General features: G+C 42.4%; 2 protein-coding genes across 3 annotated transcripts; one reads left to right on the top strand and one right to left on the bottom strand.

Moving 5' to 3' along the window:
• The first annotated feature begins 946 nt into the window (after nt 1-946).
• LOC121659983 (cytochrome P450 2H1-like) lies at nt 947-8,373 on the top strand. Its single transcript, XM_042018802.1, has 9 exons — nt 947-1,174; nt 2,111-2,273; nt 3,143-3,292; nt 4,891-5,051; nt 5,447-5,623; nt 6,062-6,203; nt 6,487-6,674; nt 7,144-7,285; nt 7,557-8,373. The coding sequence occupies exons 1-9, from the start codon at nt 998-1,000 to the stop codon at nt 7,736-7,738; spliced, it is 1,482 nt and encodes a 493-aa protein (XP_041874736.1). The 5' UTR covers nt 947-997; the 3' UTR covers nt 7,739-8,373.
• Nucleotides 8,374-12,321: 3,948 nt separating this feature from the next.
• On the bottom strand, nt 12,322-15,973 carry BLOC1S2 (biogenesis of lysosomal organelles complex 1 subunit 2). 2 transcript variants are annotated; one of them, XM_042018803.1, is made up of 5 exons: nt 15,853-15,973; nt 14,933-15,049; nt 13,969-14,088; nt 13,381-13,485; nt 12,322-12,875 (listed from the first exon to the last, which is right to left on the bottom strand). In XM_042018803.1, the coding sequence occupies exons 1-5, from the start codon at nt 15,902-15,904 to the stop codon at nt 12,844-12,846; spliced, it is 426 nt and encodes a 141-aa protein (XP_041874737.1). In that variant the 5' UTR covers nt 15,905-15,973; the 3' UTR covers nt 12,322-12,843. The 2 variants fall into 2 exon arrangements, with proteins under 2 accessions (XP_041874737.1, XP_041874738.1); XM_042018804.1 differs by lacking the exon at nt 15,853-15,973 and adding an exon at nt 15,439-15,471.
• Between the last annotated feature and the right edge of the window lie 191 nt (nt 15,974-16,164).

Genomic DNA, 16,164 nt, shown 5'->3' with positions numbered 1-16,164 from the left:
GTGTGTAAGGAGAAACAGGCACTGCCAAAGGGCACTGGCACCAATTTAATGCTCATCCATTATCAGTAGGTGATTTACAGAGACCAGGGTGTCTGAAGCAAAGAGCAGGAGAGTGGTCAGAGTGTGACCAGAGCCTATGGGGTGATGGGTGAGACCTACCCAGGAAGCATTGCAATGAGGACTTCTCTCCTCTGCTAGGGCTCTGGGGCTGTAAAACATAAAGCTTCTCAAAAACAGAGCGGAAGGTGCGAGGGCGAGGAGGAAGAATAAAAAAGAGCAAGCTGTTTCAAACAGAACTGTCCAGAGAGATTTTGCTACGCAGAACTTGTACTGAGATTACCTCAGCTGATTAGAGCATGGTGCTAATAATGCCAAGGTTGTGGATTTGATCCCTGTGGGGGCCATTCATTTAAGAGTTGGACTAGAGGATCCCTTCCAACTCAGAATATTCTGTAAGCATTTGACACAACTTCATTTTTCTTACCAGCATTATCCCTTGCATTGTCTTTGAGCACCAGTTTCATAGATCAGAGATAAACGGAGATAACCAATCTTCTTCTGCAGATTCTCATTCAGGATGACTTTAGGAGTAATGTCATGTCTCTTTCTTATTACACAGAGACTTCCTAAGATAATGAAACCAATTTATGTTTTATTCCACTAATACTTCCATTCCCCTTCTTAAGCTACAGTTGTTACCATCTTCTGCTCTCTACACATGCTCTCATCCCTTGTTTATTTGTTTCCCTACCAGGGCTTTGCCAGGTCTTAGTTACCATTGCTTTAGGACTATTACATAACTCACAAAGTCAACTTTAGTAACATTCATTCTTATCATGAGCAGATTAATAAGTAAACTCATATCTCAACAGGAATAGGAAGGCACTATTGGCTCATTTCAACCACGTGCCTTGGCACCACAGCATATAAATAAGCATGGATTTACAGGTCCAGCATCAGGATTTTCTGACACTTGACTTCTCTTCCTCAGCCAGCTATGGAGCCCCTGGGAATGACCACTATTTTCTTGCTGGTCTGCATCTCATGCCTTCTCTTTGCCACATGGAGAAGCAGATCTCAAAAAGGGAAGGAGCCTCCTGGTCCCACTCCACTCCCCATTGTTGGAAACCTGCTCCAGATTAACCCATGGAATTTGCCTGAAAGCTTGAAGGAGGTAAGGGACTGTCTCATTCTTTCCTATGTTGTCTTCATTGCATATAAAAAAAGTCCAGTCCCACCAGTCTCAGCTTAATTCACAGGCTTAATTTGCATTGACCAAATGTTAGATTCAAACAGAAACAAAATGTTTCCCAGATATACATGCCTGTGAACTCTATATATTGCAATAATCTTTATTTCTAAGTCTATATATTACAAGTCAGTCTATATATTTGCAGTGATCATACTAACAGTAAGCCCTGTGCTGACCTCACAGTTTGTACTACAGTACTACAATTTGCAGTGGATTTGCAATCAAGGCACTGATGCTGTTGCAAGATAATCCTCCTGTGTCCAACTCCTCGCCATGTTGGCAACACAGCCTGGCCCTTTTTGGGGGGAGAACCCTGCTCCATTTTGCTGCTTCTTCTCCTTAGCAGATATGTAGGATCTTCTGGAAGTAGCAAGCACAGAAATTGAAGCAAAAACGTTTGGAAGTGATTGTGCTGTCCATTCCCTCCCCTGACTGATGTCACCCATCAGGAAAAAATACCTGTTTGAGAGACAGCTTCACTGTTTGTGCTCAAAAACCCTTTAGGCATTTGCTTCCATATGTGTATATAATTGATTTTAGAGCTCATGTAAACTGTTATCCACTATGCCTTGTAGAAAGGCATTCTGAAATGTTTTGCCAGCGCTGCAAAGGGCTATTTTCTTTTCTCAGACTTAGACTGGATACTCACCATTTCCATTCATATTCCCTATTTCTTGTATGATTCCCTATTCCCTTGTCTGTAACTCATAGTTCAAAGATCTCTGCACTGTTGTTAATCAATGTCATGTCTCAGCAGTGCTGGGACAATGGCACATCACCTGTCAGACCTCTTTGCTGCAAACAATATGATTATCATTCATGTTGTCATGCTGTTCTTTGTGCTCATCTTTCCTACAGCTCAGTGAGAAGTATGGTTCTGTCTTCACGGTACATTTAGGCCCACAAAAGGTTGTGGTGCTGTATGGCTGTGATGTTGTAAAAGAAGCTCTGGTTGATCAAGGAGATGACTTCAGTGGAAGAGGCACTCTACCACTGATTAAAAGACTCTTCCAAGGCACAGGTACATCCTTGGTAAATGGCAGTGTTAGATGGCAACAGATGCTTTCAGTGCTTCAGGGACACAGCTGAGAGGGCAGTGCAGGAGGGAATTTGCTACTTTTTTGCAGACAAATATTTCATTTACTACTTTTATGCAGACAAATTAGCAATTAAAGACCAAGAACCCAGCTCATTACTTGGACCCATGAGTAGATTGGTCCCCTGTTTCAGGTCCCAGGATGGCTTCACTGAGTGCCTTTTTATTTTCAGCATGCTTCAAGTGCTGGCTAAAATTTTGTACATTAAATGTGCCTCTAAGGTCTTACATTCATTCTCCCATTTCTGAAAATATTCTGGATATAGACACAGCTAAGGAACCAGCAAAAGGAAAGCCACAGCACAACAAAGATAAAATAATACAGGCTGACCTAGTAAGGACCACACTCCAGATTAGGTCATGAGATTATTCACCAGGTCAGTCCCTGGTATGGCATTTATAGTACATATTCCATGGTATTATATATATAGTGCAGTACCAATGGTATTGTCACTAATGATATGCTCTGTGAAGGTGCACAGCAGAACATTTGAGTAGTTATTTCAGTGTAAAGGCCTTGTGCCCAAGACCAATTCAGCGTTACTTCTTACTTACTTCCCTACATAGTTTTTATTATCCTGGGAATAAAGTCAGTTTTACTCAAAGCGCTGTGACAGATGGATCAAATTTGTCACCTTCAGAATTGCAGAGAAGTTATGGTTTTGGGCAGATAGCAGTTGTGCTGTAACTCCACAGAGAGGTGTCTTTGCATGCTGAGTACTTACTGTGTAGTTCCCATTGAGGGAAAAAAAATCTGTTTCATCATGAAGGTCTATTTTTCCTCCCTGTGTCAGGCATTGTGACCAGCAATGGGGAGACCTGGAGGCAGCTGCGACGATTTGCACTCACCACCCTGCGGGATTTTGGGATGGGGAAAAAGAGCATTGAGGAGCGAATCCAGGAGGAAGCTCATTTTCTGGTGGAGAGGCTCAAGAACACACATGGTAGGATAAGGACTTCATGCCTGCTGAGACACTCTGCATATCTGCAATGAGGCAATGAGGGGTGTAGGGCTGCTTCACAAGATCTATGGCCCAAGGAGTGCACGTATGGCCGCTGTTTCTGCTCCATGCTTCTGTAGGCAAAGTTATCAGTCCTGGAAGTGGGTCAATCAAAGACACGGTGACAATATGGAGGATAAAAGTTAGAGAGGCTTGAAAAGTGCCTTTTAACCTATTCTGCTTGAGGAACAAGACAGGAAGTGGCAAAAGGAATGGCTTTGCCACAGAGCCAAGGGTTTGATGGAACTCAGCCATGGAGACAGTGCTGGACGCTGTCATGTAACCACGTAGGCTCCTCTTCACCTTGTCTCCTGCAGCTCTATGTAAACAGATCTTGACGAAGTGGGTGACCAGAGAACTCACTTGCAGATATTTGAGGTTGGGTCCAGTCCATCTGAACACTAGACAACACGTCCCAGTATTGATGGGGCTTTTCAATGGGAACAGGGATATAAGCTGCTTCTGAGGGAAGGGTATAAGGTTACCCACTTGGTTTCAACCTGTAAATGTGTTTTCTGGTAGTATAAAAGTCAGTGTTACTTCTGAGTACTTCCCCTGAGGGTGGCACAGTACCAGCCTGGACCCCAGGCTTCCTTTTCATTGCCAGTCCTCAATGTGTGCCTATTCTGCAAGGCAGGGGAAAGCAGATGGATCTAAAAGGATGATTAAGCATCGCTGTTTTCCATGAGCCACTAGAAAATTCAATCTGACTTCTCAGATAAACATTTATTTTATAAATCAGAGAAAACACTCTCACCTGCATTGCTTTAATCTTTTGACTAGCACAGTAATACTATATTTCATATGCCCTTATGCAAGCCTCTAGCTCTGGCTCACCTTGTTACTGCATCTTTTACTTGTGTACTAAAAGGTTTTGCAAGCAAGATATATATACAACAGAAAAGTATAATTCCATTATTTACCCTTAATGTAATTAACAAATAGCTACGACTAGCATCTTCTACATTCAACATTAATATTCTCACGACCTCTGAAACATCTGCTGAGTCTTCGATTGCCACAGAGTCACCAGTCAGGCAGAGAAGAATCGGTGCTATTGCTCCTTGGAATAGTCTGCTGCCAATTTGACATTTTCTCACTCTGTGGTTTTCTTTTGGGATTTTACACCTTTTCATGTTATTGTTTCTCATCTTGAAACCTTGAGAGGCACTCTATCGCTGTCTGTAATTATAGCTTTCCTTTGTTTCTTGGGTCTAATCTTGCTTTTTGCTTACACCATAATTCTCTTCATAGAAGTAATGCAGCTGTGCTGTCAAAACTAGACTTTGATCACAGGCATTTGAACCCCAAGGAGAAAGTTGTATAACTGAGGTTATGCTAATAAAGTTAATAAGGAGAGTGCAATAACCTAAAGACATGGTTCAGGCAAAGTCCCTATGGTTTCATTGGGATTTTGTGGGAATCTTTAGGCTATTTCTAATAAACAGTCTATAAGGCAGACAGGCATGTGCTAGCTGAAGAGGAACTAAGGCACTCAGACGAGAGTTCTGCTGAGAACCACTTTTTGGTGGCTGTTGCAGAGCGACCCTTCAACCCTGGGAGTTTCCTAGTCCATGCTGTTTCCAACATCATCTGCTCCATCGTCTTTGGGGATCGGTTTGACTATGAGGACAAGAAATTTCTTGCTTTAATTGATTGGATAGAGGAAAACAACAAGCTCCAGATGTCTATACAAACACAGGTGTGTGTGGTTTTATTTAATACATTTGTTAGCTATTATAATATTTTATTAAGGAATATTTATTCATGTTATTAGTTTTTAATTGCAGTGGGTTTTCCTAAATTTGAAAAAATTTCTAAAAGAGAAAACGTCAGTTAAACAAATTCCTGCTGGTTTTTTCTTACCTTATGGAACTGCCATTATATGTCCAAAAGCTGTCATTGCAAAAATTGCTCAAGTGCCGTCTATCCTTGAAGGTACTGAAACCATAAAGTAAATGGCAATAAAATCCTGAGTAATAAAGACGTACTGTTCCAAAACAGTTTAATTGCCCCATTTTCATTGTTACAATCAGGGGAACATTTTATTGTATACACATTAATCAGAATGTACTTTTTCACCCTTTTTTTTTACAGCTATATAATTTCTTCCCAAATGTCATGGAGTATTTACCTGGACCTCATAAACAACTGATAAAAAATTTTGAAAAAATTGATAAATTCACAACAGATATCATAAAGGAACACCAGAAAACCCTGGATCCCACTTGTCCTCGAGATTTTATTGATGCTTTTCTTAACAAAATGGAACAGGTACTGTAAGAGTAGACATTTATTGGATTATAGGGAAATCACTGCTTGAATCACATCTTTTCCTTTTACTTGTGATGGGACATCGGGTTTTTGCAAATACACAGGGGAACTTGCTCTTCCTGTCCCATTAACTTAATTTTATCCTCTCCATTTTCTTCTCAAGGATTTTAAACACAGAATTAACAGCATGAGCCAAAGTGAGGAAAAAGTGAAGACCAATCTGGTTAATGCAATTTGATGCTCCTTCCATATTAAAAAAGGTTCATAATATTATTCAGTAAACCCATCATAAATGCAGGTGTTCTGGAGAGTGACTGTCATATTTTTGATAGGACATTAGATGTGTTTATAAACCTACATTACGGGTACAGGATTTTTCTTTTTAAACAAACTTCTTGGCTTTGTCATTCAAAACCTTCTGCCAAATCTTCCCTGCAGGAGAAAGGGAATGATCACTCAGAATTCACCGTTGAGACCTTGAGCAGAACCACGCTCGACTTGTTCCTTGCAGGAACAGGGACAACAAGCCTCACACTGAGATTTGCAATTCTGATTCTCCATAAATACCCAGAGATAGTAGGTAATGGAAAGAAATAGTTTAAAACTTTTTAATAAGTTGTGGGATCAGTTTGGACAATTCCTGTCACTACCACGTGGCAATAGTCCCCTGACGAAGGAAGTATGTCTTTGCAGTGTGGAAATGTGTATTAGTCTTAGTTTTGTGCATAGGAAGGAGATGTTAGTACTAAGTGTATTCATATATTCCTGGTGTGCTAAAAGCAAACTTTGTTGTGAATGGGGGGAGAAGTTTAGGCAAACATTTGGGGGACTTGTTCATTCAACACTTACTTACTTCTTAATAGAGAAAATGCAAAAGGAGATTGATTCCGTGATCGGCCGAGACCGAAGCCCTCGCATGTCAGATCGGAGCCAGATGCCCTTTACAGATGCTGTGATCCATGAAGTCCAGAGATACATCGATTTCCTTCCTCTTAATGTCCCACATGCTGTTATCAGAGACACCAAGTTCAGAGACTATTTTATCCCCAAGGTCTGTTCCACTGTGTCTGAGAAAGGTCATCTCTTGAAAAGAATGCTGTGTTCTGTTCTTTGTATTTTATTTAATTTTCAAAAGCACTGAAATATTATACTGAATTGAAATTTTTTTTTTGGAAGGGGATTCTAGAAGTTATTGAGTCTAACCCCTTGTGTTAGGAGAAAAGGAAAAAAATACTTTTACATCCTCTGTATGAAGAGGGAGTAGAGCTTTCCATTTTTTTTTTTCACATAAACGCAAGTTGTAATTTATTTGGAAGCAATATTAAATACTCCAAACAGACTCACCATTAAAATTCATTAAAAAACCATATTTGCCATACCAATGGCATATATTTTCATGCATTAAATGTTCACTTAAACCTGGTTAAACTTTGACTACCGTTCTATTTAGCTCTGGGAATTTCTTAGTGTCTCCTTGCTTTAACATATTTCCATTGTACCTTTCTTTTTTGTTAATTCAGGACACTATGATATTCCCTATGCTGAGTTCTGTCCTACATGATAGCAAGGAATTTCCAAATCCAGAAAAATTTGACCCAGGACATTTCTTGAATGCAAATGGTACCTTTAAAAAGAGTGACTACTTCATGCCATTTTCTACAGGTAAGACCTCTTGCCCTTTCAGATCCTAGACTATCCTCTCCTGGAATTTCTCTGAAGATTTCATGGTTCTGTCACCATGGTCTGTACAGTGATGTCAGGTGACATCTGCTACAGTCACTTCTGGGCAGCTCTAACCCCTTCACTAGAGTTTCAGTTGCCTTCCTTTTTAAGTAAACACAAAAGCTCCTCCAATGCCTTCTACAAGATGTGTATGAAGTGGGACTCAGCCATACAATTTGTCTCTCAAACTCAATTTTTTTTTTTCTTGTAGGAAAACGCATCTGTGCAGGAGAAGGTCTGGCCCGGATGGAGATATTCATATTTTTAATATCCATCCTGCAGAACTTTACTTTGAAGCCTACTATTGCTCACAAAGACATTGACATTGTCCCAGTAACCACCAGTCTGGCAAATATACCCCAACACTATGAGGTCTCTTTTGTTCCACGTTAGCCAAGTGAAGACAGTTGCCAGCTCCCAAACTCATGAGTACTCTGGTCGAATGACAGCCATTCCCCAATCTGTTGAGACTGAAACACTCAGATCATTTGAAACATACTTAATGAAGAGAAGACTGCTTAGAAAAGAAAATTGTGTGGTGCTTTTATAATCACCACAGCCAGCTCTTAACAGACTAGGCAATCACACATCTCCCTGTGAAAAATTACAGATTCTCCTATGCACCTACCTCACCCAGCTCTGGTTCCTGTCTGGCTCCTGACATGCCAGGCTGTCTGCAACAGTTCTCTGAGAGCCCTGCTGCTCCTGCCCCTATCACCTGAGGGGTTCCAGCAGGAACGGTTGCTTGTACTCCAGGGATTTTACAGACTCTTCCTGAAATACCTCTCTCCTCTGTACTTTCAGTTTGTTATCTATTTGTAAAGGCAAGCATAAAACACTGAGGATTTTTTGTGTTAGATGATGATCATCTATTGTATATTCTTGCCCCAATACTTACTGTCTACTGTGGTGGGGATGGAGTTTGTCAATGACTGGGCAGATAGGTCATCTTCAGTGTGATTATAATAAAGGTTTGTGAAATTACAATTTATAAAATAAATTACAAAATAAAGTAGTAGTATACTGAATTGTTTTTCTGACATCCCAGAACATCTTTTAGTGAAAAACCTGTGTCCACAAAGCTTATACTCCAAAATCTCTTTCAAGTCTTGTACACCTCTGACTGTTTAATTTCACTCACTTATAAGAATTGTACTATGGCTTGAAGAATGAGCTGGCTAATGACCTATAAACTTCCATTCCTAATGTGGGATAAAGCTCCACTGACTCTACGGGACCTATCAGAACCCTGACTGTGGTTACAGAGCTGTTCGTTGTGGAAAAAAAGGACAAATTAAATAATATCAGGATCCTTGCCAGTGCCTTTTCCTAGATGAATGCCAGCTTGCATCTTCCCGTTATTTTATGAAGTACATAAAGATCACTGCAGCAATGTTACAATCAGGAAAAAAATCGTAAATAGAGTTTACATGACTTGCCAAGCATACATGTACAGATCCACGAGTGGCATTTCCTGTCTTGATCATGTTCCCATCAATGCAGAGAGCTGAATCTGTACTATGTGGGAAAAGACAAAACTGTAATATTACCACAATGGCAATAACTGTTTATATGAAACAGACAGAACTTGTTTCCTTTCGAAGATTTAATAACCTAGTGTCCTGGGTTCGGTTTGTAACCGGGCAGAAACACCAATTTAGTGTAGTGGTTTGGTCCAAAATACTCATTACTGTTTATCTGCTGTGAGATAAGAATTAGGAGAAATGCAAAGCAGGCACCAAACTTGAAAGAATATAAAGAAGTTTATTAACAGACCTAAAAGAAGAAAAAAAAAAATTATACCACCTTCAGAACTCTCCTCCTCCCCCCACCTTCCTCCCTTCTCCCACTGACAATGTGAAAAGACAACCCTTAAGACGTTCAGTCTGTTTACCACTGCCATAATAACCTTGTTCAGTCCATTTAGAAAGAGAAGTCTCTTCTTGCTCATGCTATGAAAACATTATCACAACGAGACAGCCACCCACTTCCAAATATTGTTCAGTCCATTTAGGAAGAGGAGTCTCTCTGCCTGCGTGTGAGTCCTTTCCCCCGACTTGCAGCTTTTCCTGCAACTGCTTTCGAGGGTCCACTCTTGAAGTTTTTTGGGGTACAATTTTAAGGTTGAGCCGTTCAGAAACAAAAACAGAGGCCCTTCTCCTTCCCTGGGAGCAAAAGGTCTTCATCATCTTCATCTTTAGGACTATCTCTGGGAGCATCTCTAGGAACTGAGGTTTTCTCCTTTCCCATTTGGAGCAAAAGTCCTCATCTGGTTCATCTCTCCCTGTCCAAACTTCTCATGAAATTACAGCTGCGTCAGCATCTGCCTATCTCAACGCAGGTGCTTCTGCTCACGAGTTGAACACTCCACCCCCCATATCTTCATGAAATTACAACAGGATACTCTGATATATCATAGCTTCACAACAGAATTTCAGCTTTAAGCATCTCCTCTCTCTCTTCCCTCAGGTTTTCAGCTCTTCACAGCAATAAAAAGGGTTAATCTCACCTCGGCCTTGCAGCTTTGCAGCTGGAATGTTGAATTTTTCTTATCGCAGTGGAGAGGGGGGAGAGCCGAGCCGCTCCGGCTGCCCACGGCAAGGCAGTGGGGGGGGTTCCACAGATGGAACAGGTCCATGGCTTCAGGATGGCCGTGGCCCGGCCTGGCCTGGCCCAAGCAGGGCCTGGCTGGGCCCGCTGGCCCCCACACAGGGCCCGCAGCCACCTGTCCCAGCGCCGGAAACGAGAGAGAGCTTGGAGGGGGAGTTTGCCTATTCTTAAATGTGGATCACAGAGGTGATCACAACTTTAAGTGGCTTAGAGAATTGTCCATATCCAAACTGGCCAGCTGATAGGTTCTATCAGTTCCCAGAGGAAACTGTAAGCACCCCTTAGCAAGGACGTCCCTTCCGGGACTATGCTTGCTAACCTATGACACCTAGATACCACGAGTTAGTAACATGGCATTGCAAAGGCAAAAAGCCACAAATGTCACAGAATCACAGATACAAGTCCTCTCACCAGATAAAAAGAAGAAAGCACAGTACTTCCTCTTTAGCTGTGCCACAACCAAAATAGCCAAAACAAATGAGGGAGCAGCTTCCTTGTTCCAGGTATCTTCCTCCATGCTGAAAAGTGAAGGAGGCAGCCAACGTAGATGAGCAAGAAAACAGGTTTAGCACCCAGAGACTCCACCATGGTATGAAGTGGGCTTTGGGATTAGAGGAGGGCTAAAGCCATGTGCCCTGATTCTGAAGACTGTGGATATCTCCACAAAGCACTGCTCTGAAAGTTGGATGACTTTAGAAAAACACGTTAGAGAAGCTGGGCAGAATTGTCTTAAGATGCTGGAAAAAAACAAACTCTCCTCTGGAACTCTTCTGCTTCTGCTAAAAGCTGTATTTGCTAGGCTGATTTTCATCCCCTGGTTTGCAGTTGCAGTCCAAGCCATCAAGAACTGCTTCAGCTCCAAAGTGGTTGTATAGACCATTTTGATGACACTCTGTCCCTGGACTCTCATGCATCAGCCCTCCATTTTCTGTTTTCCTCCTGTTCCTCCCTTCAAGAACCCACTACTTTCTTATTCTGTTTTCCACCAGAAAATACTGCAAAAGAACAGTGAGATTTAACCTCCTTCTGTACCTCCTCTGGAATTTCTCAGGGACTCTCCAGGTGAAACATCCGAGCAGTTAACCAAGTCGTGGCTTTGCTTTCGGACTATACATTTCCCCAGTACAATGCTGTTTAGACACACCTATGTCTCTCCTATGGTGCTACTCTCCAAGGACCTGCCATGCTTGACATGATTTGGATTCTACCAATGACACAGAGGTCCCTCAGGCAGGGAGGGTAACAGTTACTCAGAGACACAACTGGGAACACAGCTGTCAGCTCTTGGCCTAACTGGGGTGCCACTGTCACACAATTCTCCAGCGGCCAGAAAGTCGGTCTCTAAAAATTTCCTCTCAAAAAAAAAGTCACTTGTGGGACAAGTCCCTCTTCTAATTTTTGCTTCCTGGAGGTGGGATACTCAAGGATTTGTGAAGGAACTCACTATTTCTTACCTTTCTTACCTGAAAACACTAAGCACTTAGTAGCAGTGCATGGCTAGGAGGATTTCCATCTTCAGAGCCCCTGGAGGTTTTCATCCTTGTTTTGAAATGGTACTGCATTTTGTATACACAGAAAACCAACCTTTTCAACAGGACTTGGTCCGTAGTGTGCCTTTCCTGCAAGATCTGTGGTTTTTGCTGCTGGCACAGTGCCTCCTTGTGTTCCCCTGCAGCCCTGCCAGGTAACACTGTGAGCACAGAAATGCTATTTCTATTTCTAACCCTGCATTTTCAAAGTGATGGTGAAGGCTCTCGAAAGTCATCTGCTTCACTCTTTTTAAAGAGCACTAAGAAAAAGTGTCCATCCTGACTAATTAGTGGCTGTACATAGCCTGACAGCATGATTATCTTTATCACACTGGCACCTGACTAGACATTCTTTTAAACACTCTAAGAAGTTTGAACCACTTCTTTCCTACATATCAGCACTTGTACTGGTCTTCAACTGCAATTCATTCAAAAGCTTGAATTACTTAAGGTCAATAGCTACAGAAAAAATATCCTTGGAGTAGGAGGAATACCTGTCCAGTACAAAGGACTCTGCTGAATTTGCAACACTGTTAACCTAGTAGAGAAGCAGTTTTTTGTGCTAGGCATGCCACTTCAAAAACTACTAGGATCAAAATTCACTGGTAGAGAAAGGATCTGCTAAGTTAACTGAGCATGTGATAAAGTAGTATGTCTTGAAATTTCACCTGAGGTCCAGACAGTCAAAGAATGTAATTGCAGAAACACTTGATGCAGAGTTTAAAATATGTTTTCTTCTATCATCTCCAGCAGATTGAAGGAGTTTGTCTTTATTAACAGACCCCTTTGAAAAAATAAAAAAAGCAGCTTGCGTAATCTTCCCAACAGACCATGAGATTCCAGAGAAATAAACGCAGCAAGTTTATTGTAAATTTATAGTGATTAGTCTCTCTATTTCAAACAGATAAAAGGAGATACCAAAATGAAGTGTTTTCAATACCCCACCCATTAAGTCCAAAGGTCCAGGTATCTTCCCAATACAGAGCTCAATGAAGGAAAAATTGAAGTTTAGGTTCTGCTGCTACTACGGGAAAATGTCTTTACAGATTACAGAAGACCTTCCCTAAACCAAGTATTTCATGTGGAAAACAGGACTAACACACGTATAGCCAATATCAACATGAGTTAAGGACAAGCTTCTACTTTTCACTGCAGAATGGAGGCAACAGTACCCCTTGAGAAGAGGAAAATATTATTCAGCCTTAAGCCTGAATACAGCCTACTATATTCAATAGCTGAAAAAAGTTCCCAGTCGTCATGTTAGCTGTAACCAAATCCTTGTCAACATACAGAATGTTGTGCAAAAGCAGAGATCAGTCTGATTCACTGCCCAACTCCAGTTTATAGACTGTTGTGATTTCATCGTTTCTCCAGTTTTTTGTACTTGGCTTCTGCAGAAGGAAAAATAATATTTTAGTACTTGGTAGGTAAAAGCTTTTCATCCTGTAAGCTAATTTACTGTATCATTCAGGACGCTTTTTTACTAATGCATTTAGGCAAATATAATTGTACAATAATTTTTTTTAAGAACCCAGACAATAATATTATTTTAAGCCAAGGGGATTGGGTGCCTGGTGGAACTTAATGAATCCCGCAATTTGCAAGGCTAAACATCAGTCTTTAAAATATGAGTCAGTGCATACCATAAAAAAGAAATCAAGCCTCACTAACAAGCTGTAGTTTACCAACACCTGTACTAATCCACCATAATATAACTTGTTATACAATTTTTTCCCAATGCTTATCACTTCACACACAGTGTTTGTGCTCAAAAGCAGCACAGGCAACTCTGCAGCTCAGATTTGTTAAACAAAACAGAGTTTGCTTGCTTTCTTTTTAAATCCCCTTGGCAAGGCACTATGCTGCTAGGCCTTAACAGTGAGGGACGATAGTTACCAAGTTTTTTGGAATATGCATCCAGTTTATAAGCTGCCTGCTCCAGAGCTGCAACCTGTTCCTCAATTAGGTTTATCTGTTCCAGATATGGCTGAAGATCAGCATCTTAAAAAAGCATAAAAATGTTATCTGTCAGTTCTCAGTAATGCACTTCCAAGAAGCAGTTCACACTTTAAACACAACAATTTCTTACTACATTCTTCAGATTGGACAATTCAAAAGGTCCTTCCCTCCCCTGCCCCAAAATTAAGTGGTGACACTGACAACCACGTTCCAGGAAAATATGAAATGTTTAAGAGTACTGTCTAGTCTCTAACACAAGTAACAAGAGAACGTGAATTAAAAGAAGTGTTATTCCTATCAGATCCAGAATCTAGAGTAAACCAGGACACAAATTCAGATGTATTTTCTCTTACAGTAATCTACAGACTCTAAAGCTGTATGACTGGGATTGTATAACAGCACATCTATTCCAGTGAGTTTTCTTTCCTTCAGCACAATGGAGTGTGAACCTTCTGACTCTAAGATGCTTCATTTCCCAAACAAGTGCACCATTCATTACACCTCTACCTTATTTGGTGTACTTACATTTTTGATTTAAATCCTTCAGATTTCTGCTGATGTTTATAGCAATATCTTTCATTTCTAAGTACTTCAAACTAGTCAGCTTATTCATGTTTTCCAAGAGCTTGTAGTCTTCACTGGTGGCTTAAAAAATAGTTAAGTTTATTTTAATTAAAGGTGATACAGTTTGAATTGTGTGCACACTCTTCAAGAGGACAAGAGATTTCAAACAGCCAAAAGAAGCACAACAGTTTAGATGGCAATACAGATTATTAGTATACACTCTACAAAAAGATGACATTTTGTGAAATCAACTGCAAAAATCAACTGCACTGATGAATTCACTTCTAAATTTTTTTGAGAAAAATTTACTAAGTCTTCATATTTCTATTCTTAATTCTGTCAGTTAGATGCTTATATTTACAAAACTGATAGCACAAATCCAGATTGGTCATCTGTACCATATACCCTTCAAGTCTGTGCAAATCAGTAGTGCTGTGGAGTGCTTTCAAAATTAAGAGCCTATGGAATGCACTGACTTGGTGGGTAGTTTACTTTCCTCCAGTTAATTCTGCACAGCAGTTTATTCTAAGGCATAAATGTTGGAAAACATGTATGATCCTTGCCCTCAGGAAAAAAATAACTCCACTCTCTGCAGTGCTTCCCTCGTAGTCTGTCTTAACCTAGACCACTTTTGTTTGATTGATTTTCCATGTACAAACTTCTTCGAGCCAAAAAAGAATTATTTTTTAAGCTGCTGCTATCATACTGAATTATTCTGAAAAATATTTGTGCTGTTCTGGGACTTCATTAAATTAATATAACTAATCTTAGTGGTTTTAGCAGCCTAGTAACATGCCAAATTTGGACTGCAAGTCTTACCAGATGTGATTTAAATAGTTACAGTTGAGACAAACTACACAACAGATTTCTTTGAAAGAAAGTGAAAAGAAAGAAGAACTTGCAGGTCAGTATTGCAGTGCCTTACCTGTCAGTTCACCTGTCAAGTAAGTGGCCATTTTGCTGAACATGTCTTTGCAGAGTTCATTGATGTCTGCCTCCGCTGGCTCCTTAGCTTCCTCTGCGGTTTCAACAGCAGGATCCTCTAGTCAGGGTAAAGACATGACAGGTTTAAGGAAAAACTATAGCAAGTACAGAAACACACCAGAAAGATTAAATGGTCCCATTTTTTCCCTTTCAAACTGCCTACAGCTACTTTCCAATGTAAGTTGTCTACTTTACTAAGGGGTAACAAACCAGGGCAGCTTCCTTGAAGTAGCACCAACATTATTTCAAACTAATACTTTAGGCAGCATTCAAGAGACAGGCACCCGGCCTGACCGCACTGACAAGTATTAGCCCCCTCCTGTGCTTAGACAGGAAAGGAATTTGGGGAGAACTTCTGAGTGGCTGTGCACGGTGCTGCTGTTTATTTCCAGTCACTGACTCGGAACGGAAGCACAGCTGCCCCAGTCCGCTTCAACAGATCCCCACCTGCGGAAAGCCGCACTCGCCGCTTTCTTCTCCAAACCCGCTTCTATCACAACCTGCCCTTGTTCGGCCTTCCCCGGAGCAGACAGCACCTCTTCCCCAGCCCGACAGGCCGCTCTTTCCCCCGTCGGCACCGTCTGCCGGCTCGCACACGGAGGCTGCCCGAGGCCCGCGGCTGCCTCCAACCGAAGCGGCGGCGCGGGGCCGCCCGGCTGGCGCGGGTAGGACCCGGCCGGGTTCCGGGGCAGCAGCAGCGGCAGCAGCAGCAGCAGCAGGCGTATGGCCCGGCCCGGCCGGCACACACCAGGCCGCGGGCGCACCGGGAGCTCCTGCCCGCGCCGCGGCCTTCCCGGGCCCAGCCCCTCACCGCGGCCCCGGGGCACGCCCGGCCCCTGTCCCGGTCCCCCGGCCCCTTACGCTTGGCGGGCTGCGCGCCGGCCTCGGGCGGCCCCTCCGCCGCAGCCGCCATGGGGACAGAGCCCCTCCCGCGGCACCGCACCGCCTCCTCCGGCCCGCGCCAGGCCCGGGACCGCCCCGCGCCCGCCCCGCGCCCGCCCCGCGCCCGCCCCGGGGAGGAGCCCCCGGAGCCCCCGCCCACTGAAGGGAGGCCGCGGCGGCTGTGCGGTGTGTGACCGCGGCGGGAACTCGGCTGCAGGAAAGAGACAAATACCGGGTGCAAAACGTGGTGCGAGGTTACGTTGCTCCAGCTGTTAAAGGCAGTGAAGCAGA

Source organism: Corvus kubaryi, unplaced genomic scaffold (genome assembly GCF_017639235.1).
Source record: "Corvus kubaryi isolate FWS band 111438036 unplaced genomic scaffold, C.kubaryi_AGA036_p1.0 138, whole genome shotgun sequence".
Taxonomy (NCBI): domain Eukaryota; kingdom Metazoa; phylum Chordata; class Aves; order Passeriformes; family Corvidae; genus Corvus; species Corvus kubaryi.
The sequence above is the reverse complement of the archived record's forward strand: the minus strand, read 5'-3'. Positions and strand labels throughout refer to the sequence as shown.

Coding starts and splice junctions, on each gene's coding strand:
- BLOC1S2 (XM_042018803.1), bottom strand. CDS start 15,904: ATGGCGGCTGCGGCGGAGGGGCCGCCCGAGGCCGGCGCGCAGCCCGCC. Junction 15,050..15,852: donor CGGCGCGCAGCCCGCCAAGC/GTAAGGGGCCGG, acceptor TACCCTGACTAG/AGGATCCTGCTGTTGAAACC. Junction 13,486..13,968: donor GAAGGATTTAAATCAAAAAT/GTAAGTACACCA, acceptor TGCTTTTTTAAG/ATGCTGATCTTCAGCCATAT.
- LOC121659983 (XM_042018802.1), top strand. CDS start 998: ATGGAGCCCCTGGGAATGACCACTATTTTCTTGCTGGTCTGCATCTCA. Junction 2,274..3,142: donor AAGACTCTTCCAAGGCACAG/GTACATCCTTGG, acceptor TCCCTGTGTCAG/GCATTGTGACCAGCAATGGG. Junction 3,293..4,890: donor GAGGCTCAAGAACACACATG/GTAGGATAAGGA, acceptor TGGCTGTTGCAG/AGCGACCCTTCAACCCTGGG.